At 47.5% G+C, this 26,539-nt stretch overlaps 1 protein-coding gene across 4 annotated transcripts in view; it reads right to left on the reverse strand.

Annotated features, from left to right (window-relative positions):
- Nucleotides 1–308: 308 nt before the first annotated feature.
- LOC135829820 (cortactin-binding protein 2-like) overlaps nucleotides 309–26,539 on the reverse strand; it is a 40,368-nt gene continuing 14,137 nt past the window's right edge. For 3 of the 4 annotated variants that reach the window (XM_065342209.1, XM_065342210.1, XM_065342208.1), the window contains 23 exons: nucleotides 21,236–21,985; nucleotides 18,662–19,801; nucleotides 17,619–17,718; nucleotides 16,610–16,760; nucleotides 15,961–16,155; nucleotides 15,521–15,587; nucleotides 14,116–14,181; nucleotides 13,560–13,735; nucleotides 12,850–13,086; nucleotides 12,494–12,608; nucleotides 11,824–11,903; nucleotides 11,092–11,178; nucleotides 10,504–10,606; nucleotides 9,730–9,985; nucleotides 8,088–8,240; nucleotides 7,417–7,550; nucleotides 6,478–6,535; nucleotides 5,450–5,619; nucleotides 4,658–4,740; nucleotides 3,840–4,108; nucleotides 2,727–2,886; nucleotides 1,801–2,269; nucleotides 309–1,048 (listed from right to left, as the gene is read on the reverse strand). In XM_065342209.1, the coding sequence (XP_065198281.1) occupies nucleotides 765–1,048; nucleotides 1,801–2,269; nucleotides 2,727–2,886; nucleotides 3,840–4,108; nucleotides 4,658–4,740; nucleotides 5,450–5,619; nucleotides 6,478–6,535; nucleotides 7,417–7,550; nucleotides 8,088–8,240; nucleotides 9,730–9,985; nucleotides 10,504–10,606; nucleotides 11,092–11,178; nucleotides 11,824–11,903; nucleotides 12,494–12,608; nucleotides 12,850–13,086; nucleotides 13,560–13,735; nucleotides 14,116–14,181; nucleotides 15,521–15,587; nucleotides 15,961–16,155; nucleotides 16,610–16,760; nucleotides 17,619–17,718; nucleotides 18,662–19,801; nucleotides 21,236–21,851 (5,169 nt within the window). In that variant the 5' untranslated portion in view covers nucleotides 21,852–21,985 and the 3' untranslated portion in view covers nucleotides 309–764. Of the gene's footprint in view, nucleotides 1,049–1,800; nucleotides 2,270–2,726; nucleotides 2,887–3,839; nucleotides 4,109–4,657; nucleotides 4,741–5,449; nucleotides 5,620–6,477; nucleotides 6,536–7,416; nucleotides 7,551–8,087; nucleotides 8,241–9,729; nucleotides 9,986–10,503; nucleotides 10,607–11,091; nucleotides 11,179–11,823; nucleotides 11,904–12,493; nucleotides 12,609–12,849; nucleotides 13,087–13,559; nucleotides 13,736–14,115; nucleotides 14,182–15,520; nucleotides 15,588–15,960; nucleotides 16,156–16,609; nucleotides 16,761–17,618; nucleotides 17,719–18,661; nucleotides 19,802–21,235; nucleotides 22,577–26,539 lie in introns of those variants that run through there. The other variant, XM_065342211.1, reaches the window with a different exon arrangement.

Genomic DNA, 26,539 nt, shown 5'->3' on the forward strand with positions numbered 1-26,539 from the left:
AAGGTCATCAATTCTGAACCAGCAACAGTACAGTTTCAAGCCTGATCTCTTGCGGGAGGTATCCCCAATGGCATAATTTGACTTAGAAGTGATTTATTCTGGATGCAGAATGCGCACTCTTGTTGCCGAGAGGATATCTGCTTCTTCAGCCGCCATATTGCGTTAACCTCCCACTGCAGATAGCGACTTTCATGATCAGATCAGTTTTTGCCATTCGCACAGATTGCCATTGTGAGATTCGAGATTAAAAATAGTTTAAATTACCCATGAAGCAAGAATGAAAAATCTCACTGGTTAGGAGAGCCGTGTAAAGCCAACAAATGTATGCCTGACTGTATGCCGAGGAACTTGAAAAAATTAAAGTAATCAACCAGTTTCATACAACACTACAACTTTCCCATTGGCAGACATCTGTAGCGTCCCTTTAGAAGCAAAAGCATATTAATTTCTTAGGATTTCAAGGGTCAGGAAAAAAACACAGATACAGGCACTTTTGTGAACAATCCAAGGAAAACAATGAAGAAGCTTTGCAGTCAGTTTTTCAGCGTTTACAAAAATCGGAACTAGTGGGAACCCTGCAGTTCTTAGACAAATTAAAAAAACATGTGACAACATTAGCGCAATACAACTCAAGGTGGTGCTAGCGGAAATCGATTTCAAATCAGAAAGTCGAATGCAGAGTTAAGGCGACACAAGGAAAACACAAGTTCTGTATTTAGGAATCTCTCTGCACGTGAGTGTTTCTAGTGTTTCAACAACGAGGTTTACATATATGTAATTTGGCCTGGGGTAGGTTCGACCGGTTTGATGGCATTCGCCGACAGCGTTTTCCGTGGCGATTGTCGAGTGATAACTCTCTTTGGCAGCCCGATTCCCTCTTCTCTTGTCGTTGACCCGGTAGTGGAGAGGCTGAATACATTGCTAGCGCTGCGGTGGTGACGTTTCTCTCCAGCAGACCCTCCACTGCTGCGACCAACACTCTGCGTGGACTTCATCTTGCCCAGCGCTTTGTGTTGACTGGAGCTCTCAGCCTTATCCACATCGGAAGCTGAAGGAATTAAGCAAACAGAGATACCCACAGAAAGACAAGTTGTTAGACAACCGGAAACTATCTCTCGACTAGGACTGGCATAGTCAATCTTATGCAGAACCACAGTGACAGGAAGTGAATATTGTACAACAACTAGAAGTGCATATTTCTGCAGCATCAACACTAGCAGCATGAAGAAAAGAAAGAGTGAGCCAGAGGGAGAGAAAGAGAGAGAGAGAGGGAAAGAGAGAGAGAGAGTGTGTGTTTGTGTGAGAGAGATATGATATTATGTCCAAACAAACCTTGTAGGTTTCGTATATAGGCATAAGAGACAAAGAGAGGCACAGAAGGCAAGAGATAGATCGAGAGATAGAGAGGGAGAGAGAGACAGGGAGAGAGAGAGACAGAGGGGAGAGAGATAGAGAGACAGAGACTGAGAGAGTATAATGATGGATGGATAGAAAGAGAGAGAGAGAGAGAGAGAGAGAGAGAGAGAGAGAGAGAGACAGAGAGAGAGGGAGAGAGAGAGAGAGAGAAGAGAGAGAGAGAGAGAGAGAGAGAGAGAGAGAGAGAGAAAGAGAAAGAGAGAGACAGAGAGAGAGATAGAGAGAGAGAGGGAGAGAGAGATGAAGAGTGACAGGGGGAGACTGTCAGACAGCGATAGATAGAGCATATGTCACGGTATTATCGAAGCTTTTGTTGCAGGCAGTCCACCTACCCTTCCCATGTCTCACACAGGGTGGGACGAACACCAGCTTTTTCATTCTCACCTTTGTTACTTCCAAGCTTCATCAGCTCGCTCATGCTGCGCCGACGTACGTAGCTACTTCTCAACGAGCCACCTCTACCTGCAGCTGCCGGTCCGACGGCATTGCTGCCGTGTGGTAGGTGTAAAGCCGTCATGTCGGGTGAGGCGGATGTGGAGGAACAGAATACGTTGTCCTCGCTGTCGGCCGTATTGAGAAAGTCAGCACTTGCCGAGCGACTTGCCGGTTCCTGGATTTGCCGACCGTGTTCCAAAATATTCTCATAGTCATTCTGCTTGCGATCCTTGCTGCCATGACGGCCGAGGGTGAAAATATTCTCAAAGTTGTTCTGTCGGTTGGCGGCACTTTTCTTGTTTGATTTCTTAGCAGCTTTGCTGCTGCTGCCAGTGCTACCGGATGTCTTCTTAGTTGAAGTGCTGCTGCCCACGGCTAGGTCTAGCTCATGTCGTGGCTTCTGCATAAACATGCATGCCTATACGGAACAACAGGGAGCAGAATAACTACTCATAGGCACATTCAATACTGGAGGTGAATATCAGTTATTCTAACACTCTCATTTTTAGTTTGCAACTCTATGCAACACATACATGTACATGTATGTGTTGGACATCAACTGTGGTGGTAATGAAATCCTAGAACAAAGGTGTTGAGATACACGTGCTACTAATAAACATAGGAATGACTGAATGATCCATGTACAGGTGGGACTTCTTGTTCACTTGGCTTCATTGCGAGGCTGGTCGCTGTGGGGAGGCTGGTCGCTGTGCGCTCTGCTGATCAGATGAAAGATTGTTGAAGCAGCTTCATGAAGCTGTTCAGAGATAAACATGCCGCGCGTACACGTGCATGCAGCTTCACTCCGTAACGGTGCTGATGTCTATCAAGGGAATTGCACAGTTCGGACTGTGTAACCATAGCAACTGGCTTACCGGTGCTGTCACTCTCTGGTCATCGATGCGATCGCCTTGCATCTTCGTGATCATGGCGAAGAATTCCTTGTCCTCTGATTTCGCCTTGACGGGTCTCTGCAGTGTCGGTGTCTCTGGTGCCACACTATTCCGCTTGCTTAGGCGTGCTGAGTTCCTTAGCCTGGCAGGGATGATGACACAAACAGAGAGATTGTCAAGCTCAGATTTGGACGGAAAGGTCGGCCCTAGTCACTTTCTGTGTACACTGTACTTCCTGACCACCCCTTGGGGCCGGAGTAAGCGGTCTTTAGTGGCAGGTGGTCCTTAGTAAGAGGTTTGCACTGCACAAATAATTATGATATGAATGTGAAACCGTTCGTGCCTGGTGAAGTGGTCTTTAGTACCAGGCTGGTCTCTAGTCACGGTGGTCTTTAGTACCAGGCTGGTCTCTAGTCACGGTGGTCTTTAGTACCAGGCTGGTCTCTAGTCACGGTGGTCTTAAGTTAAAGGTTTTACTGTATATCGTTCTATGATCCTATTATACGGGTTGTGCACATTATGCCATGGTTCCCACCCATGCCCAGCAAGCCGACTCCACTATGGCCGCAAAGCATACATGTTGGGTTGGCAGATTAACTTATGTGTGCTAAGTAAAGAGGGCTAGTCAGGGGTTGCGAGTCCGGAGATTCACTTACCGGAGCTCAGTATGCAGCACAAGAAGTGGTTTCGCCTAAGCTAGTACTGTAAAACATGTAATTTAGGTGCATTAAAATTTCGGTGTCAGGGACCTGCCAGGTTTCAGGTGTAATGTAGAATTAGGTGACCAGCGTTCCCTTCACATACAGTGCATGCTCTAGTGCCTTTTAGGTGTAATTTAATTTTAGGTGCCTGTTTTCTCTACCGAAATCACCGAAAGTAAAGTTACACCGAAAATTACATGTTTTACAGTACATCGTCGCTGTGCCGTGGCTTTGCAAATCCATAGAAAACATCTCAACGGATGATTCACTTGCATCACCTCTACAGGGTAACTGCTAGCACTGTGAGTGAAATAATTATTTAGAATACATTCAAAAACCATGGACATAGACTATCCGCATTGGCCAGTGAATGCAGTGCTTCAAGATCACGCACGTTTGAAACCGCTTGAAGATGCTGGGCGTGAGTGGTCGGTTGTTGTCCTTGGTCGGTGTTCCCTGTTCGCGGTTCGCCTCGATCTTGGCCAGCTCTATGTCCTCGCTGATGGTGTCTGCCTGGACCTCGCGCACTGTGGAGTGCAGCTCCCTCTGTGTCCTGGACGAGTGCTGCTGAGCAGGTAGCATGGACCTACCCTGAGGGGTACTAGGTGCAGTCATATCTTCATCAAACTCCACCGAGAGTGCATCGGATGACGTAGAAATGACCTGCGTGAACGTTAGGTGACATAAACAATTGGATTGAGTTTAAAAATATTCCCAGGCATTCTTACATACATGACTTGTGATAGAAGTAAAGAAGGTATGTGTCTCACAAATCGCCATATTTCAGACACAGATGCATTCTGCCTTCCCTACTCCTGTCTGACTTAGGAGAGTGTATGCCAATTTTATGTAATGTGCAAATTTCACACCCATATATTTACACTGAAACTCTCATCAACACCCACACAGTTACAGACAGATAGACGGACAGACAGGCAGACAAACAGTCCCATACACCCACTTCTACCACACGCACGCACGCATGCACCCCCCCCCCCCCCACCCCACCCCCTCCTCCCACCGACACAAACACACCCGCTCACCCACCCACCCACCGCCACAGACACACCACCACACACACACACCCATACTCCCTCCCCCCCCACCCGCACGCACCCCCCCCCCCCCCACCCACCCACACACACACACAAGCAAACACAGGCACACACATTATACACGTGATACGTCTTGTGGTCATACATGATTACTCACATTATCACGGATCTCATGCACCATTTCATTGATCTCATCATTGTCCATGCCGCAGTGCAGTGACTCCAGCCACTGGGCTAGATCTGAGTAAGCAGAGGAAGTATTGAAGTTAATCTCCTTGGTTGATACGAGGAGGTAGGGGTGGGTTTGGGATGGGGAATCAAGTGGAGTGGTAACCAATAAACTATTTGCCACTGAGCTCTGTTTGTACAATCCACTCCATTCGTTTTGCAGCATGGCGTGTTTTGAGTCTCACTCAGTGCTGACCAGTGCTACGGACACAAGAAAGAGTCGATAACGCCAAGAGTGTGCAACTCTCTGGGCTATGGGCGCTCTGTGAGGCCCATTGCCTCCTGGCTACGTAGTGAGATGAAGAGCAAGCTGCCTGCTTGTGAGTGTTCCTACAGTGCTGGCAACTGAAATCCGACCCCCTGGGCGGTGCGTTCACTTTCTAGCGGCCTCTATTTCGTAGTGTTTCGATGTGAGCGCACCGCTCAGGGGGTCGGATTTCAGTTGCCACCACTGTACTTTTGGCAGCAACACGTGCAATACGGTAAGTTTAAAGCACAGCAGCACACTGTCAGCAACATCATTTAAAAGAGAGAAACAGACAACATGGCTCAGCCTTAGTGGAAGGCACACACACGCACGCACGCACATACACAAACAACCATGCACACACATTCGCGTCTCCCATACACATATCGCATGCAAGATGCAAACAGAAATGCCTTGTTTGATAGGACAGAACAGGGGAATAGAACTACACATTTGAGTTCACTTCCTTCTTACCGTTGCCCTGCAATGGACAGGTTGGAAGAAGAGCTAGGCGAATAGTGACAAGCAGCAGTTTGACACTTGTTAGCTGACAACGCTGACGACTAGGGCTTGGCTGGTCATGGCTACCACCGGCTTCTTCAATGCATGGTGCTAGTTGATTGTTCCACAACTCTGCCAGCCAACTATAGGCACAAACATATGCATGCCACAAGACAGACACATACACACACACACAGATACAGACACACACATACACACACACACACACGCACACACACACAGACAGAAAAACATATACACAGACACACAGACAGGCACACAGACAGACACACAGACAGACATACACATGCAGAGAAGCACACATCAACACACTGACTAACACAATGAGACAACAGAAGCAACATGACTAGAACAAGAAGGGCGGTGTGAAATTCTTATACCCTAAAGAGAGTTTACAGGGTTGGATGATTACAGGACATGGTGCCAACTGGTTAGAGAGGCAGTATGCCACAAATACCGAGGTGGAGATACAGTAACTAACTATCAATCATATTCACACATATCTGCTGGACGAGTACGCATGGCCTATGCAATATAGGGATCCACGAATTAGGGATCAGCATGCATTCCATCAGACAGCAACGCAAGCAAAGAGAAGCAGATTGTTTGCGTGCACACAGGTGCAGCAGAAAACACAGCTAGCATACCGAAGCGGACTCTGGGAATGTAGAGATGTATTTTTTTTTTTTTTACAAAATCCACATTTCTCCAGACACTGGGGTGAATGTTGGAGTGTGGTGGTGGGGCCCATTAAGCTCCGCGTATACAATCAACTTTGCGTATTACAACACTCGGCGGGGCATCAGAAAAGTGTCCTTTTTCGCAAAGTGTCCTCATGCCCAATGTCTCATTATATTATGTATTACAGTGGGATGGGACTTTGCTCTGTGCATGGAAATTCTGTTGTTATTCGCGAATTGTCGTTATATCCGCAGTCGTTATTAGCGAAGTTGACTGTGTCAATGATCACAATACCATACCTTGCTACTGCTGCCGGGTCGGATGACTGAATCGGGCAGGAAAAGAAGACGTTTGGTCCTGCAGGTAACAACCAGATACGCACAACATCTCTGCTGAAATCAGCTACTAGTACAGCTAACGTGACATGAATCTTGAGAAGCCAAGTGAGGCTTCAGTGTGATGAATGGATTTGGGATTCCAATCGAAGGTCTGAAGGGAAGCTGTGTGTGTACACGCTAGAGGGAAACGCGAAATCACTGCACACGGCATAAAGCCATCACTGCACACGGCATAAAGCCATCACTGCACACGGCATAAAGCCATCACTGCACACAGCATAAAGCCATCACTGCACACAGTATAAAGCCATCACTGCACACAGTATAAAGCCATCACTGCACACAGTATAAAGCCATCACTGCACACAGTATAAAGCCATCACTGCACACAGTATAAAGCCATCACTGCACACAGTATAAAGCCATCACTGCACACAGTATAAAGCCATCACTGCACACAGTATAAAGCCATCACTGCACACAGTATAAAGCCATCACTGCACACAGTATAAAGCCATCACTGCACACAGTATAAAGCCATCACTGCACACAGTATAAAGCCATCACTGCACACAGTATAAAGCCATCACTGCACACAGTATAAAGCCATCACTGCACACAGTATAAAGCCATCACTGAACACAGTATAAAGCCATCACTGCACACAGTATAAAGCCATCACTGCACACAGTATAAAGCCATCACTGCACACAGTATAAAGACTGTGAATACAGGCTCTTCTTTCCATGCTGTTACAATTTATCTACGCTGTTACTTCTCGGATACAGCAGCGGAATATAGGTTTTTATGCCAAGAAGAAGGACACACTTCAGGCTCTTGAACTTTTCGAATACATTTATAGGAAACCCCGGCAAAAAAAATGAACACATGGTGTCTCACCTAGCACTAGCTGACTATAGCCAAGGAAAGTGAATAGCTTGTTGATCCTCTGCCATACATCATTGATCCAGGCAATGCACTGTTCTTGACCAGACGGCAGCTCTGCTCCTGATCCGGTTATCATTGCTACATCACTGACATACACAATAGCAATATAGCAGAATGGATGAATATCTATTGCCGGTTTGATTGCCAAGTATCATCTCTGGCTTGGGGGGGGAGGGGGGGGGGATGTATGACTTGGGGTTGGCGCTACATTGGTAAGGCAAAGACAATGAAAGAAAGCAGGTAAAAATGATGTCAAACTCATTGATAGGGCCTACACAGGGTCAGAATTAACTAAAGGGCGCCTTTACTTTCAACTTTGCTACCGTTATCTCTGGACCACATCGTGGGCTTCTCTCAGCATTCATTATTGTGATTTCGTTTTCGTGTGAAACTCGGCTAGAGGCCAAGTATTCCGCATCCGGAGGAACGTCACCATCCTCAAGGATCAAGGCGCAGATGCATCTCCTAAATCGACGAGAAGTGAGTAGATCAGGTCCACCGCCAAGTGGTCAAAGATAGAAAAACCCAATCGCTGCATCCATGCTTCCCTCCTAGCCTAAATCAAGGGCTCTCCTAGGATACGTGAAGCAGAAATCACTACATGCAGGCCATGCACTACCGACCTGCTGCAGGTGTGTGCGTGAACATCGGCTGCTCTGGCAATGACAAGTTGGCGCTGTAGATGCCGCTGAAGCTGCCCGCCGAGCGGCTCAACGTCCCAGCGCCATCGGATGTGGAAAAACCGGTGCCAGCTGCGTGGGTCCAGACCGATAGGGCTGTTTGCAAGTAACACAGGGGACACACAAACACCCAGTGGTTAGTTTCATACACAAACTCAATACAGTCAAGCTTGCGAATAGCGATGATCGGTCATGCATGATAAAAGTGTCGTTATTCACGAGTTGTTGTTATACCCGAGGTTGGCATTCACATGCATGATTGCATACTTGAATTGCTAAGTCTTGATGCTTTCACTGGCCAGGGGCAAAGCCGTGGTACTAAACAACTGCCAAGAGCCATGGAACCACAGAACATGTTTGCTAGGTGAGATACTGTTGTGGACCTCGACGTCCGTTGAGAAGTCAATCGGGCACGTGGCGCTGGCCTTGCAGCCGTGAGTACTGCTGGTCCGTTTTTACAGTGTATACCGTCAGGCGAAATTACTGGTCAGTCGGCGACACGCATTTTTCACAAAAAATTGCGTTTCACCTGCTGGGAGAGTGCGCGTGTACTCGAGTCTCATCCTGAGCACGTTTTTTTCTTTCTTTTTTCAGCTCCAGTATAGCTGTATTTTTCATTGCAAAGCCGTCCTCGATTGTTGTGTTCGTTATTCAAACGAAGTGGACACTCAATCATGAAGGCAGAGGACATAGGAGCCTGAGTGGAGTTTCTCGTGGCATAGGACGGCCACACAGAGACACTTTGGGATTTTCTGAATATAAAATACCGTACGCACGATGCTGAGATCAATTTGTGCGATATCAAATTGTTTGTGATCTACCACATCGAGCAGAACGGGATCCAAACACAAGCTTACCGACGGTTAGGCTGCCGACCTGACTGGACAAATGATCCCTGGCTTCACAAGGCGCCAGAAGTCGGACACCATGTCCTTTGCCGCGACGTCCATCTCCAAAAAGAACTCCATCTTCGTCGTGAAAAGGCTTGAAATACTCAATATTCAACCGAGATTCGCGGTCTCACCCTTTCTCAGATCGAATCATATTTTGTTGTAGCAGTTGCAGGGCAGATCACCGCCACTACTTCAACAGAAGATGGCTCCAAAGCATGTCTGGAACAAGCCATATCGAGGTTGCAAGCCACCCCTCTCAGCACTTTTTTTGAAGAAATTCGAAATTTCAATGGTGGAAGATATACTATGAAGAGAATTTCAAAAAGTATGTTTCGCGGAGCGATCGCTCAACCTACATCATTAAAACTTTGCAGGATGGTTCAGACGTACATGCTAGGCATGGAACCACAGAAGATGATATCATAGCTGACACACAGAGTCACACACACAGCAGATTCGTGTGCACAGATACGAAATTAGTGGACGTCGTCATCTTCTTCCCGCTGATCTCAAATGTACTATGACGTGCTATTTCGCCTGACGGTGAGCTACAGTGCGTGTACGCGCTAAAGGCCCTGGTCATTCCACCAGATTCCAATGTACACAACAGTAGGACACAACTGCAGAGTTGTGACCAAGATCTAAGCATACACTTGCAAGTACGCCAAACATGTTTATTCGGACAGGCTTACCCAGTCGTATCCAAGGTAACCATGAGGTGCAACACCCCGACAAGGCGGTACAGACCGCCTGGCAGTGCGCCCTCGTTCAGCCACAGAGTCTGATCGCCGTGGAGACAGCTGAGCAGTTCGCCCAAACCATTCTGTATGGACTGTGCTGAGCTGCTCTCGACAACCAGTATGCAGTGACGAGGCGGCGGTGATTGCCGTGAACTTGAAGTGGCGGAGCGATCACCACATGTCTCGTAGTCTTCCTCAACCAGCATACCTGTGCACACCAGCACACACATTCACATGCACACATGTGAACACACACGTACAATAAAACCTGTGACTAACGACCACCCCTTGGGGCCAGAGAAAGCGGTCTTTACTGGCAGGTGGTCCTTAGTTAGAGGTTTGCACCGCACAACCATACAATAAAACCTGTGACTAACGAACACCCCTTGGGGCCAGAGAAAACGGTCTTTAGTGGCAGGTGGTCCTTAGTTAGAGGTTTGCACCGCACAACCATGATTATAGGAATGTGAGACCGTCCGCGCCTGGTGAAGTGGTCTGTAGTACCAGGCTGGTTGCTAGCTACGGTGGTCTTTAGTTACAGGTTTACTGTACAAAAGAGAGTGATGTCTACTAGCAGAATACCATGATCATGAACGTCGATGAACCACCAAAAGACACTAACACTAACTTTGACTTCTTACACCACCATAATCGTATATTGTGATATAAAGCAAAGACTCTCTGCCGAACAGAGTTCTCTCATCTTTAGTTGGACTTACGACTTACCTGTTCTGTGCAGCATTTTTAGTATCCTATCCTGTTCACCGTGCTGTCCTCGCAAAGAGCAACCCAGCATGTCCACCTTCACCTTTTCTGCCTTCAGTGCACTCTGCAAGTCATACAGATATTACGCATGGGAACAAGTCAACATCCACACAAGTTCACATAGTCATTCACAGAAGTGGAGCCAGTTACATAATTCACATACACATCAGGTTAGTGAGAAGCAATTTCGAGCAGCTTCATCTGTAGAAAGTAGTTGGGTGGACACACCCATTCCCCAAGCGCTGCACAAGACCGACCCAATTCTTACCGTACCGTTTCGAAAATATTGCCATTTGTCAGGTAAGAGTGAAACAATCATTGATTGAACTGGTATGTGGAAGTCCCTTGATGTGTACATTAAATTTTGTGCACAGTTGCACGCTACATCTCTCCGACTTGCCGTGAAAGTGCAGGCAAAGTCTCATTCCAAATTTTTGGACTGTGCTGTGTTGCTATCAGTTAAGATAAATCGTACGGGTTGCTCATCTCATCAATGTCAACATTTACCCTTGTCAGCTAAGGAGAGTACACATGGTCACAAGTACTTACCAAAAGGCACCGGGCAAGGCTTGTGGCAATCTCGGATTTGCCGCATGCAGGCGGGCCACTGAACAGTACCTTGCCTTGTAGACGAAACTGCAATACGCCAAACAACACAATAGAAATGTTAGTGTCAGCATTTCAATGGCAGAGAGGTTATTGGGAGAGTGTTCTTATGAGCGAGTTCATACATGACTTGACTAAATGCACTCCAGCAGTATAGGGAAGGTTAGACCAGGACCCACCGTTGACCAAGAAAGATAACCATGCCCCTTTCTGACACTGTATGTAACATTTAACTTCCCATGCCTTAGTCAATCCTGGAAGAATACTCTAATTTCAGAAACGTTCGGTGCTCAATATTTTCGGTATGAGAGCAACAGGCCAGGTTAGGTGAACAGACATTTTAGGTACAAGAAGCAGTTCCCTATTGGATTATGTGTCTTAGTGTTTGTTCGGTGTATTGAAATTTTAGGTATATAACAGACGCACCGAAAGCACCGAAAATAAAAGTACACCGAAAATTTGTGAAATTACAGTACATAGTTATACTGCTGTGGACATTGAGATCCTATGGGATAACTGGGGCCGGCGTCCCTACAGCCTTAGCACATATATGCATTGTAGTTCACGTACACACTGCAAAAATGCACCAACAGTGCTCTCGGCTACAAGGCCAGCGGCCCGTGCCCGCTTGACTTCTCAACGGATTTTAATATCCACAACAGTAGCTAATAATACCTTGTCAAGATAGGACCGGAGGGTGTTCATTGGTATTAGTGTCTGGTAGCTGAGCTGATCAAGACGACCTTCACCGATGCCTGCAGACAGAGAATAACAGAGAATGACACCAGCAGGAACAGCGTTCAGGAATGTGTTGCAAAAAATGGCATCGGGCAACGGCCCAGACGCCAGAGAAGTCTACGGAACGGCTATTTATAGACACTACACACTCTACTTAGCTGAAAACAATGTTTTTTTTCACATTGCTGGGTATGTCTGTGCTGTTTCCTCTCGCCCTAAACATCAGTACTTGCCTAGCTTGTCTGCACAGGCTAGACAGAGGTATATAAAACGAAAATGTCATTGTTCGAGTGAGACTCTGCTAGAGGCTGAGTTTTCCGCATCCGTAGGAATGCCACCACCCTTCAAGGATCAAGGCGCAGATGCAGCTCCCAAAGGGGTGGGAGAGGTACATAGGGAGTATTCAAATTGCAGTCCATACAAAGAAAGTCGGCGCGGTTTAAACTACGAAGGTCAAATTATCGGTGGTATTGAGGTAGAGGTCTGTCGTTCGTGACAGGAAGTCTGGGTGCGGCTTATACTCCGGAAAATATGGCAATCGCATAACCTCTAGAGCATACATTAGACTCCATGGGGCTACATGTATGTGTACACAGATCTAACATACCCTTTAGGGACACAGTGATGCTCTTCTCCTCTCCAAAGAGCTGGTATGGTGATGTGCCCGCGGCATCGTTGATTCCTTCATCACTGGGTAGAGTCTGGGCATCCGGTCTCCACTTCTACGAAAGAACACAAGCAAACACAAGTAGCAGTATGATATATCACTCATAATGATGACATACAGCCAGGATATTGTACTTCGGATGACATCATAGCCTGTCATGGGAATTCATTCACATCTTTCTGAGGAAGAGGGGAGGGGAGTGGCGAGGGGGAGGGTAGTGGAGAGGGGGAGGGGGAGGGGAGAAGGAGAGGGAGGTGATTAAAACATAATTTTTTGAAAGAACCTACAGTTCATACCTTATCCTGTCCAGCTGAGTACATTCTGACTGAGTCCACGCCTAGGCCAATGTCGCTGGCATACACAGTCGATGCCTTCAGCTGGCCAGCTGTCGGTAGTACAACATTACTGCCACTGCTGGTGTTACAACAGCTTCCAGCGCTGTTAGCCGTGATTGAACTACTCCATGATGTTATGGACTTTAGTGTGGCAGTTTTCACCACCGGGTCATGTGTACCAACGGCTAGGTGGCTGGCCTGCAGAACAAAACAAGGGAGCCGAGTAGGATGATGATGTCACTCTACTTACTTCAGTTGAAACCTGGTTTCCATGACAACTCACAACACTGGCCTATCGTGGTGTTTCAACACGTGGTCTCTGAAACCAGGTTGACCCTTCCACATTTCCCATATTCAGTGGAAGAACATAGTGGTCCTTCAGCCAAGGTGGCTGCTGAAACCAGGTGGCTGCTGAAACCAGGTGGTTGCTAAAACCGGGCGGTTGCTTGAGCCAGCTGGTCTGTTGACCAGGTTCATCAGCAGTGTACTAGTAGTGCAGTTTTTCCAACTAAAGGGTGTTCCTTGCTGTTGTGCTTAGCCTTGCAGATGTACCAAGGACACACAGGTCTGTCTAAAAAAAGGCCTATCCCAGGTTTGATGAAATTCACTGTCTGCCATCAAAGGAAAGCCAATAGCGTCAGATAATCCTACAGCACACAAAGTTTGCTTACTGGTGGTATGGCTCGATGCTGCAGACATTCCGTGGGCAGAGGTTGCGAAACAGACTTGCATATAGCTGACAAGTGCCTATCAAGTGTCTTCCACACATCCGTCTCCAGCCTAGACCAGCTTGTTCTTCTGGTGATTGTGACCGTTCCAAGATTGATGCTTGTGTCTCCTTGCACACCTGCGGAAAGAAATGATAAAGATTACAGTTCGCATGACACTCGGTCACACAGAGGTTTCCGCATCCATAGGAAAGCCATCATCCCGTGGGATCAATGCGCCTACGCAGCTTCTAAAGCGGACCCGTGGATGGTGTGGAACAAACAACCTAGGCATGCCCGCCGGTGCAGCTAAATGATGTCACACATAGAGTCTGGCGTATGCTGTAAAAGGACTGGCTTATTTTCTGACTGTCTGTCCGTCTGTCTGTCAATCTCGCCTGTTGCTTGACCATGAATAACTGGGGAGCATTTGGACACCAGATGGTATCTCAAATATTCCTGCTATGCTTTCAATGACACCCAACATCAGATACAGGCTAAAGAACTACCCGAGACTTACCATATCCCTGTCCACTGTTGAGATAGGGAAATTGTAAGACGACGTCTAGCTCGCACGCACACTCATCTATGCAGTGAGAAAGCAAAGACAAAGTGCAGGAGCAAAACATGCCCTCAATACCACCATTCATTACACAGCGGATTGCGACAGGAATATCAAGACACAAGACCTGAAAGCAAGTACAAAATCATTAGAAATGAGGATAGAGGATGGGGTGAAAATCACAACATCATTATACTCTGTCAGGGAAAATTTTTACAAGGAGTGCAACTTTATTCCTCAAATATCTTTGCGGGGATACAAATGCTAAGGAGAAAATTGGACACGTCAATCGTCACTGAGCTCACCTTGCCGGTAGGGCAACCTCAAAAAGGATATTGAAATGTGGTTATTCTTGATATAATTATTAAATGTAAATATACAAAATTTCAGCAGCTTTTCAATTTCGGCTATATTCGGCACTGACCCAAAACGCCCAAATTACAACGCCGATGAAATGTTTCACAAGTCTCGTTGTGGAACTGACCCTATACCTCGTGCCAAAAATAAATAACGGTGGTACAGTAAAAGCTGTCAAGGCGACCACTCGGATAAGGCGACCACCTGTCCACGAAGACCACTGAAACCAGGACCAAGGGATGCTATTTCCAGTCAATTGACCCTGGATAAGGAGACCACCTGGTAACAGAGACCAGGTTTTGAAGGTCCCACGAGCGGTCGTCTTAGACAGGTTTCACTGTGTATTAAATTTTACAGTAGATGCAAGGTCGCACCCCACATACCACATGCCACACACCACATGCCACACAGCACACTGCACACACCGCATGCCACACACCACATGCCACACAGCACACTGCACACACCGCATGCCACACACCGCATGCCACACAGCACACTGCACACACCGCATGCCACACAGCACATGCCACACAGCACACTGCACACACCGCATGCCACACACCACATGCCACACAGCACACTGCACACACCGCATGCCACACACCACATGCCACACAGCACACTGCACACACCGCATGCCACACACCACATGCCACACAGCACACTGCACACACCGCATGCCACACACCACATGCCACACAGCACACTGCACACACCACATGCCACACAGCACATGCCACACAGCACACTGCACACACCGCATGCCACACACCACATGCCACACAGCACACTGCACACACCACATGCCACACAGCACATGCCACACAGCACACTGCACACACCACATGCCACACAGCACATGCCACACAGCACACTGCACACACCGCATGCCACACACCACATGCCACACAGCACACTGCACACACCACATGCCACACAGCACATGCCACACAGCACACTGCACACACCGCATGCCACACTCTGCACATTGTACACCAGTTACCTATGCTCTCTTGACGCCGATCATGAGCTGGCGATATGCCAGTACTGTAATCTTCAGCTCCCAGTGCCTGCAATCACGTAGCGAACATGACCAACGAAGAGGATCAATAATGCCGGACAAGCCAAAAGACATGACAACACGCAATCTAAAGACCAGAAGCTTTTCACGCGTGAGGAGTATCATCATGCTGCATGACAGTTCATGGGTAGAATCAGCAACGCTTCAGTGGGAATCAGGCAAATTTTCACATCCATTGCTTTCTACAAGCTTCCAAACTAGCCTGAAGAATTCAATATGTTATTGCAGTTAATCAGGCAGAAGTCATTCAGATGAGACGTCATTTGATATATAAGGCTGATCCAAATCATCTTAAAATGGCTGACCACAGTCTTGATATGAGGAGGCTAGAATGAGGACAGTTGCATGAGTAGAAAACTCACAGAGTCTGTGCTACTTGGCGAGACAATGACGGTGGATTTCTGTGCTAATGTCAGGTCACTGGCAGAATCTGTCTCTGTTGTCTTGGAATGTCTCAGCTTCTCCAGACTAGTGTCGCCGTTCACTACACGTTGCAGAATCTCAATACAACGCTTATGACTTCCCAGACACGCGAGTAGCAATGCTTTCTTCAAGGCCTGGACCAGCAAGCAATACAAGCAAAACAAATGTTACACTCACGCACAGACACAAACACATCCACGCACCCGCACACGCAAACACACACACAAACACACACACACACACACGAACACACTTTCTATGTATACACGCTTTTGAGTAGAAAAGTAGTGTAGTAAAGTGCAGCATCACCCTTATCAAGGGGCCTTCGGAGAAAATTTCCAATGCTTTCACCGAAGTGTGACCATTATCACAATATCTCACTCACACACAGTGAAACGTATCCAGTACGTATTCTGCTGAGATGAACACTTGCTTACTACAGCCAGTGTCTGCGGTATCCATGACTGTATTGCCCAATAATTGATGACTGCTCGGAAAACAAATACCTCCGTACTAAGTAAACGTTTCTGTTTCTCCTGTGAGTACGTATAATCAGAGTTTCACAGCAGTTATCAGCAGTACACTTACCTGCTGTCTCTCAGCTGTGTCTGCAGTGTTCTGTAGTATGGTTTCCACACACGGTGCATGTCCATTCTTAGCCGATAGCTGCACAGCACTGAGACCCTGGGTGTCAAGCATCCATGGCTGCGCACCGTGACTCAATAGCTCCTGCACACATCTGCATCAGAGCGATACACACAATGCACAACACGCTAAGTTACGTATGAACAGACATAATGGTCTGAAATGAAATGGTGGTTTTTGATGAAATCGGACCTTGTTCATTTTTCAAATAGACATGGAACCCGTATTCAGTGAAGCAGCATGCTCTTTAGCTGGGTCTTTGTATTGCAGCGGTACGTACTTCGAAGTAACTTAGATGAGCGTACAAGCAGCACTCGCCCTTGAAGGTAAATATCACGTTCCAGTTTGCGTTTGCATTCTCATATTGCAATGCATTCTGACTATGGATTTCTGGCGCATTTATTCGCGTAAAAAAAGAGAATTGAAGGGGCAAAGAAAGTTTAAAGAAAGAATTGGCGTATCATGGCAAAGTGAACTAGCTAGCACTGGTCATTGTGCAGCCTTACTGCAGCACTGTCAGTGGTCTGGGTGCAGTGGACCAAGGGTGAGGGGTAACCTCTGGTTACGTTGCACGTCACCTATGATTCTGCCACATATACCACCATTATTTGCAGCACGGTTTTAGTATAAAACTGACATTTCAAAAACAGAAAAGAAAATGGAATACCCGGAATACCCTATCTCACATAGCAAGGCAGATTTTGGCCAATACTAGAGGAGCTCGAGTGCAGATTGCTTCACATAAACCCCAGTTCCGATTGTGTAGGGTGGCTATTATTTTAACCCACGGCCACGGCTGGCTATCGCCGCTCTCTCCATATTGGCCTCTATTCCACGAGAAGGTGAAATAAAAAATACATAAAAATTACCAAGTACTTCCGTGTATGTGTGGTTGTGATGTCCCATTAGCTAGTGTGGCAGGTGATGCACGTGGTGATATGGGACTACTTACACCTTATGGCCGTTAGCAGAGGCCAGATGCAGTGCAGAGGAGTTGCCTGTGCTGACAGCATTACAGTCTGCGCCTTGCGAGAGCAACAACTTCACGCACGCTGTGCACACAACATGGATGGCAGCCAGAGAGAGCAGATCTAACTCCTGCATCCTTCAGTCCAACTCATGCACCCTTCAGTACAACTCATGCACCCTTCAGTCCCAAGACATCAATAGAGATGAAAAGTATGGCGGCCACTGTGAGCATGTGGCGGCCCCTGTGAGCATGTGGCGGCCCCTGTGAGCATGCATCACGTATACATACAGTGGAACCTGCCTTAGGCGACTGACCGCTAAAATGTGGTCTCTGTGTACAGGTGATTTTCTTATCCAGGATCATTTGACTGGAATAACATCCCTTTGTCCTGGTTGTAGTGGACCTCTACGACAGGTGGTCACCTTGACAGGTTTTACTGTGTCTGCTTGCTTACTGGAAACTAAACATGAGCAGCATCTCTAGAACGATTGTAGCAGCGTGGCCATCGGAGTTAGCGTCCCCCACTTTGTTTAGTGGATATACAGCAGTGGTTTCCAAAGTTAGGAACAAAATCATCATGTATTGTAAATGCCTGTTCCGTATTTCTTTGGATTGTGCTCACATTCATTTACCGTCTTTTCAGAAGTATAATCCAGACCTAGATTTGTTGCCAGGAAATACAAACATCTACTCTGTTTACCAACATCAATTTGACCCGCGTAGTGTTAGCCTCAGCACCGACTTCATTGCGTGAATTACTAGTGTTTACAGTGCGGTTTGCACTCCGAAAAATACGGCGTGTAGAGAGGTCTTGCAATCACACCATCGTTTCAAGTTCCATGGAGTAGCATCACCAGCACTGGTTTGCTCTTCAACACAAAGCATACGCTGTCACCACAGGTTTGCCTTGCATTACACAAACACTATGATGTAATCCCCGGTTTGCCTTTCAATAAAAATCACACGGTATGATGTAATCTAAAGAGTCTCTATAAATATAGAAATGCCCATATCCCTGAACTTACCCAGCTTGCCATCCTCAGCGGCTAGCCTGAGCGCTGACTCTATGGAGCTGGCAGGGCTGCTGGCTCGGAAACAGGCGTGCACATTGGAGTTGGTTGCCGAGAGTGAGCCAATAGCAGCGGGGAGATCTCTATCAGATCTAGCTATCGCATTCTGCCTGAGAAGCTGGGATGAGTTCCTGACAAGCGGTGACTGTAGTACCGGTACCGATGCATGTGAGCTCAGCTGCGGTCTCATGCCAGGTGATCGCGGTGTGCTGGGATGCGAGCTTGAAGACGCGGGCAGTGAGCTCGTTGCCACGGCACCGTTGGGCTCAGCTGTGGGCTGAGATGAGCGTACGCGTGGTGCCACTGGAGGCGGCGTAGCTGCACTGCGAGTTTCTTCCACTGGTGCACCATCCTGCTCCGCCGGCATGTTGTCGCAGGGCGGTGTTTTGCGACCGGATTTCACAGTGTCATCACACAGTAGCTCTAGCTCTGCCAGCTCCATTGCTCCCGAGTAGCGCTCGGTAGCTCGCTCTGCACTGGATGTTGAACTCCTGGATGGTGTGCGAACGCGAGCGACACCGGGATCGTCGACCGTCACCGTCAACACCGTGCTGGCGCTGAATTCCTGGCTGACTCTTGATTTGGCTGATTGATTGTGATCGGGTGCAGGGAAAACGTCGTTCTCCGCAAACACGTCCACAGCTGTGTCAGTGGCGGATGGCGATTGCAGAGATGGTGCGTGTGATTGAGGCTTGTCCAGTGTCTGTAGGTTGGGTGTGGACAAAGCCACACGCTGCAGCTGAGTACTGGTAGGACTGGCACTGCTGCTGTTGCCACCACCACTGGCACTGGCACTGCTCAGTTCTTGCATGGGCGTGAGGACCGAGCCACGACGCGGCGGGGGCAGGGGACGATTACCTGCAGGTGACTGCGGTCGGTCGGTCAAGCTCAGCTTCCTGCCTAGATGGTCACGACGGCCTGGTGATGTCGGCGTGACAACAGTTGCTGACGGCGATGTAGCTAGAGTACTGGCTCCGTCTTCGGATGCCTGGCCGGGCTTCTTGAGCTTGAAGTTTGCTGGTTTTCTGGCTACTGGTGGTGGTGGTGGACCACCGGAGGGTGACGGAGTGTTTCGATTCGCAAGTTCAGGTGAATCTGGGAAAAACAATCACACACGATTCCCCCACACACATATGTACACATACACATACCCACATACGTACACACCCACCCACACACTTAACATCAACTTTACTGCTCAAACTCGTGTCTAATTGTAAATCTTGGTATCCCATTTACATGGGTGATTTACTGCTTTCTCTATTTGGCAATAAAGTAACAAACCAGGTACAAACACTCGGCGGTATACACAGAAATGACAGAACTATTATTGGTACTTTGATACTATGCAAGGCACTAAGCGTTAGGATACGGAATACTGTCATTGTGGCATGTATTACGATGGCATTGCATTGCTTCGTGGTGATTGTTGTCCTTGTTGGTGTGTTTGTGAATTTGCCGGCTGCTCGATTTGGTCCGTGGAACAGCTCATTAATGAAAATGAACTACCTGATGTATTTCCACAGTGTACTCTGACAATTTGCTATTCATTAGTCACAGGGCTTGGTTTAGAGGAACAGTGGACAGTGGTTCCAGTGTTACCGTCGGCCATTGTTTTCCTGTAGCAGGCTCTGTTTCACTGAGGACGTTTTGTGTGTGAATGCATTACAGAGGGCTTCACATGACTGGACCGTGATGCTCAATGAAATCCAGGCGAACACTCAAGTACGCGCCGGGCGTTGCGCAGCTCTAGACCTGCGAACACTGGACAGCGAAACGGTGCAAGGCGCAAGGCGCAAACTTGAGCGACGCGCGCGTTCATTGAGCAGGACTGTAGCAGAGTCTTTCGCTGCCACTAGAGAGGGAGAGAGACCAGCGCAATGCCTTGGCCTTAGATCAGGCAGCTTGTAACTGCTGAGAGTGAATCTGTGTGCATGGCAGTATCACCTGCTACATGTATATCACTGTTTTGGTTTATTGCTACGTAACGCTATTTCAAACCTGAGCGGAGTACCATTGTGGCTCAAACTACAGCCGAAACACTGACTGAGGAGCTGGCTCATTCACTGCACAGTTTAGTACTTATGGACAGCTTGTCTGATAAGTTCAATGCCTGGAGGACTCACTGGCACCACCTTGTACAAGATTTTTTACGTGCAGCTGCAGACTTGAGAATTGCTCTACATGATGAGTTAGTCAGTCTACTGAAATATGTTTGCTATCTCCGACTCCCTGGCAGCCACAACTTCGACGACAGGTGCTGGACTCGCTAAGGTATCTCAAACAGCTCAATCTAACTTTCCACAGTTCACAGTGTAAACACTAGAACAGTGGAAGACAGTCAGACTTGAATACCTGAGCGTCAGCCCGTTACAAAACTCCCATTTTCACTATTTTTTTTATACATCCAACGATGCATCGCAAGTCAGTAGTCGACACGCACAGTTGGAAAGCCAAAGGAGGGCACGGAGTAACACCCTGCTCAAATATGGACCACGAAAAGGAAACACACGACAATCCATGTTTTACCTGCAGATCTCGCTGGAAGTGGAGATGATGAATCGCCTGCTCGAGTACCCTCTTGAGGGATTCTTTCACGGTGTCGTCCAAGTGCTTGCTGCGCTTCGACAAGAGTCACCAATCGCTCCTGAGCAGATGCTTCTGTTGACACCTGCGCTGTATCATCGGGTTCTGACGCTTTCTGTTGTTGCTCCTGTTGTTGCCGCAAAAGGGCGATGAGGTCGTGAGCGTCTCGGAGTTGTTGCTCCAATTTCTGCAGGCGAACAGCCTCTTTGCGCTGCTCGTCAGTTAGAACTACGGCAGGACAGCTCCTGTCACCGATGGCGGTCGTAGAGATTGCCGATGAAGCTTGCACTGCTGCGCTTCCAACTGCAGATACCACACAGCCAGCAGAGGCAGTTGCGTGTCGCTGTGCCGCCTGCTGGGCCGGATGAAGACTTGCTTGAGTGACGACTGCGGAGGTGACCAGCTCCGTGCGCTGTGGCGTCGCACCGCGAGATGAGAGTGCTGCTTGGGCCGACAGATCATCTTTTGTTGTAAGTGAGTGTGCCATACTACCCGACTGCTCCGCTACCACTGCTTCTGGTGATATTAGCTGGCCATAAACAGTGCGGTCAGGATCCATTCGCCGTTACACGATCATGCGTTGGGAGGCTGTCGAGGAAAGAGCGGTCGCAACTCGATACACCCTTGACAGAACTCCTCACCTCACCCCTTTCTCTTTCTTGTTGTCGACCCCGTCGCCGCTCCACTGCCGGCCTGGATATTCAGTACAGCAAAGCGAAAACACACAAAACTGCTTTCTTGCATGGTGAGGATTTACGGAACGAGAATGGAAAACACTTCCAAACGTAGCCAGTGCTAGCACGGAAGTGGCTTTGCATGCAACAGTGCAGAGCTTACGTTAGCTTTCCAAGGAACATAGCTGTCCTCTCTTGTACTTGAAGTACCAGAAAAGGGCAGCCTTGTAGCCCTCCGCATCATTCCTGCTGGGCTCTCGAGCACAGCAGTGCGCAACGAAGCTAGCCCACATTTTTTTACAGGCAGCTCCACTGAAGTATCTAAATTGTAAACGATAAAGCTGCAGGACTCCGCATCGCTGCTCAGGGAGCCACACTCATGTACACAGCTCACAGCTAAACGACCCGAGAACAAGAAAAGGAAATGAGCGCTCAAGTAACTTCGACTGGGCCTCTGCCTCTGGTGGCTCAGTGTTGCTACATTTTCGTAACGAGACCTTCCTTTGCCATGTCATATTATGCAGCCTTCGGGAACAAAACAAAGCAACCATGATGCTCAGCTGGACCGCATTTCAACGAAACGCGCTGAAAGCGTGCCGATCTGGACCCCAGTCACACGTCCTTTGCACATGACTGTAGTTTTCTTGATCACTAATGAACCAGGGAGTAGTAAAATACAATTAATTTATTTACTACTCCCTGCTATGAACTACTGGGTCCAGAACGTCAGACTCAAACTAAGGCAAAGCCAAAGGTACTAGGTATGACCTGACCTACCTAAGACTTTACTTTTTAGAGACTTTTTCATTATTTGTACGGTAGATCTACATCAACGTCTAGACTCTAGACCGTAGACGTCTCTTGAGTAAGATCATGCTCACCCTCAAAACCATAACTGTAGACGTTCGTCAGGACAACATGATTGTGTTTCGAATCCCAGGTTTCTGTCCAGAGACACACGTAGTCGTTGAAGAACCTCTGAACTTCAAGTCGCGTTTTTTAGGCAGAGTGTCTCCCACAAAGACTACCGTATTTTCCCCATTAAATGTACAGTACCTTTATTTTTTCAAAGGTGGTCAGACCTGTACTACTATAGGAGACTGTACTAGTATTGGAGACGTGTACTTTTATTGTTTCTGGAAAGATTGATTGCCTGGGTTGGGTGGCAAACAACTCGTGATAATGATGCTGTAAGGCTCTAAGTACATCCAGCCATGGTAAGAATCAGTGTACAAAGACACAAAGATGATGAATGGGTAAGAAGAACGAAGTAATGTGGACCCTTGGTACCTGTACCCCAGTAATACCCATCACATCATTCCGGCATGTACTCTTATTAGAGACGTGTCCTTTTATATTTTTGATCCACACTCAAATTGTACTACAATTGGAGACGTTCTAGTATTGGAGACGTGTACGTTTAATGAGGAAAATACGGTAAGTGCAATCGATAAAAAAATTGTTGGGAAAAAATTAATGTAGATCTACCGGTGATTTATTTCACACCCTACATGTACATGTATGTGTTATCCAATCCGTGAGGGCCGGAGGGGGGGGGGGGGGGAGGGGGGCGGGGGCATACATCACCACCATGATGATACATGTACCAGAATGCAGCCTACTTCTATTTTTCTTTTTTTCTTTTTTGTGTTTCAATTGGTTTACTAGCATTTAAATTGATCTTTGCATTTCAAAGTAGTTTATTGAATTATTATAATAATTTGTTTGATGATACATGTATGACTAGCAGTAGCAGGCTGCATTGGGACTTGGGTACTGTAGCACTGCATAGTATGGAGTATGACTGTACATGTATCAAGATCATTCTAACGTCAGTAGTATTCCAATCACTTGTATTACGTCACTGCATTCTTTGCAGTTGGACAAGGCATTGTTCCCTCGAAGTCTAACTCACGCAATTGCTTCATACCTCGTACCCCGATAGCATAGTGATTCACCAAGGAACCCGAGTTCACTGAGCAATCGTAGCTGATTGTTTCCTCCGTCTGAAAAAACCCCCGTACCTACGCCGTCGGTGCCCGGGTGACAAGAGATGTGAAGAGAGCATTCCCATGCGAACTGAGAGATGGTTGTTGTTTTATGGTCAGCGTCCCGAGCACGTTACAAACGGCATGGCATAGAGAGGACCATGGAAGAGGTACAGCTGCGGCGGCCCTGGTCATGCCAATGCCACCGGAATCTTGTGAGTTGACCAGATGAAGTAGTAGGTTTGACCATCTGCATTCTCCATTACAGTGAACCTTCGAAACGGTGTACATGTATAATGCCTTGTGTGTCCAATAATGGCTAATGCTTAGATTTCGGAGATACACAAGAACGGTACGCGGTCGATATCAACAGCAGTGTACAGCAATGCCTACATGGTGCAAAGCTGTATCTGAATCATCATTCGACTCATCTCTCGATCGGGGCAAAGACAAGTTTTTCGCAGTCTTGTGATGTCTGAAATTGAACTTAATATCGCTCTGTAACCGGATACGGCTGTTTCGTTTACTGGCAGCGTGCTGGTCTGCTACAGCTTCACATCTGCTGTGGTATTGTCTACTGGCCGTGCTGCGTCTGTGTTACAGTGAACTGATAAAATAATTAGGTTTGGCGCTGGGATCGTTGATTTCACTTCTCCGATGTGCTGTTCGTCACTCCCTATCTGTACACCATGGTACACTGTGCTCAAACTTCTGATGATGGAACGGATGCCGCAACTCGAGGGCAGCAGACCAAGATCACCAGATTGGGTCACACAGAGGTTAAGGAGGTGGTGACACATACGCCGCCTGTCCTACCTAGGCAAACAATCCGCCACAGTCTTGTGTTGTCATGGATCATCAAGGGGGCAGAACACCTCCAATACGGCGTACACGCACAAAGCATAGTCGTCCCATACCTACCAGTCGTCCAGCATTCACTCGAGGTTCACCTCAACATGACCTGAAAACCTCTGTTACTCGCATCCCTATACACAACGGATTCCTGGTTTGGTAAACGAACTCATGCATCAAGAGGTCTCTCATCGCTGACAATTCTCACAGTACATGTCATGTACCACCTGGAGTTACGCTTTCACTGGCAAACAACTACATCGATCACTGCTCGCTTCTCTCTCCATCTCTTTTTGTCTCTCTCTCTCACTCTCTCTCTCTCTCTCTCTCTCTCTCTCTCTCTCTCTCTCTCTCTCTCTCTCTCTCTCTCTCTCTCTCTCTCTCTCTCTCTCTCTCTCTATCTATCTATCTATCTCTCTCACACACTCTCTCTCTCTCTTCTCTCTCTCTCTCTCTCTCTCTCTCTCTCTCTCTCTCTCTCTCTCTCTCTCTCTCTCTCTCTCTCTCTCTCTCTCTCTCTCTCTCTCTCCAAATGGCACCGAGAGGCTTGCTGTGTAACACGTCATGTACAGGAATGTTGATGTGAGCACAAACACTGAATGTTGCTGAGGGCAAGAATGCCCAGAACAGCGGTACTGCAAAAATGCGTGTCCAGTACTTTACAACACAAGGTCGCAAGGTTACCTGGCGTCTCGACCTCATAATCATAATAATTATTATTTACCATGCTACCGTTGGAGCTGTGGCTCGAGGGCGTTGACTCATCCGTAGGTTTATCCTAGCTAGTTGTCAATACCTTACCATGGCATTATTCGGGTGATTGATGGTACCTTGCGAGAAAGGTGATGACAGAATTTCAAGTAACGTATCGGTCGGGACGGCGGCTCGGGCAAAGGTGTGAGAACTGAGGTAACCTCTTCTGCGCATCTACTCCCGGCTCCGAGTAGCTAGCTAGCTAGACCGGTCATCATACACAATCAGCCCTGGAGTATGGACAAGTGATGACGTGAACCATTCCAACTGGCATCTGCTGTCTGGTAGGTACACACACTGAAATGACGCACGATCAAATGCTGCATGGTACGTCTGCGTGTCATTATGTGTACGCGTATGTGCGCGTGTAATCGAAGCCACACCATGCACCCAATCCACCCTCGATTCGAATATCTCATGAATTAGTTATTAGTATCACTGTGCGTGTGATCTTCTACGCGCTACCACCTATTTAATAGCATGGTGCTGATGATCAAGAACGGCATCCCCAGTTCCCCACATTGCCTCAAGTAGTTGATACGCACCATTGCGTTGCACTGAGTGATGAGCGAGTCCAATAATGTAGCACTCATTCTAATCCATCGCTCAAATACGACTGGAATCTGAGATAGTACTCCCGCTAACACGACTACATGAACTGGCACGTTGTTCTGTCTCTTCTCTGATCATCTCTCCATTCCAGCATTGCACATCGATGAGGAGCGGCAACTGCTACACCGCCAACATTACCAATACCAAAAGCAAGGGGAGGTATGCTCACTACAGACTAGTACAGTGTATCGCACATTCATACGTAGTATTGTACATGATTGTATGTTATTAGATAATCCAATAATACTAGTAGTACAGCACCAGCAGCAGACATACACGTATTAGATAATCCAATACTAGTACAGCAGCAGCATTAGATAAACCTTGTTATAGTTTCCGAACACATTGTCCACCACCTTGTTTGATGC

The sequence above is a fragment of the Sycon ciliatum genome, chromosome 13 (genome assembly GCF_964019385.1).
Source record: "Sycon ciliatum chromosome 13, ocSycCili1.1, whole genome shotgun sequence".
In the NCBI taxonomy this organism is placed as follows: Eukaryota; Metazoa; Porifera; class Calcarea; order Leucosolenida; family Sycettidae; genus Sycon; species Sycon ciliatum.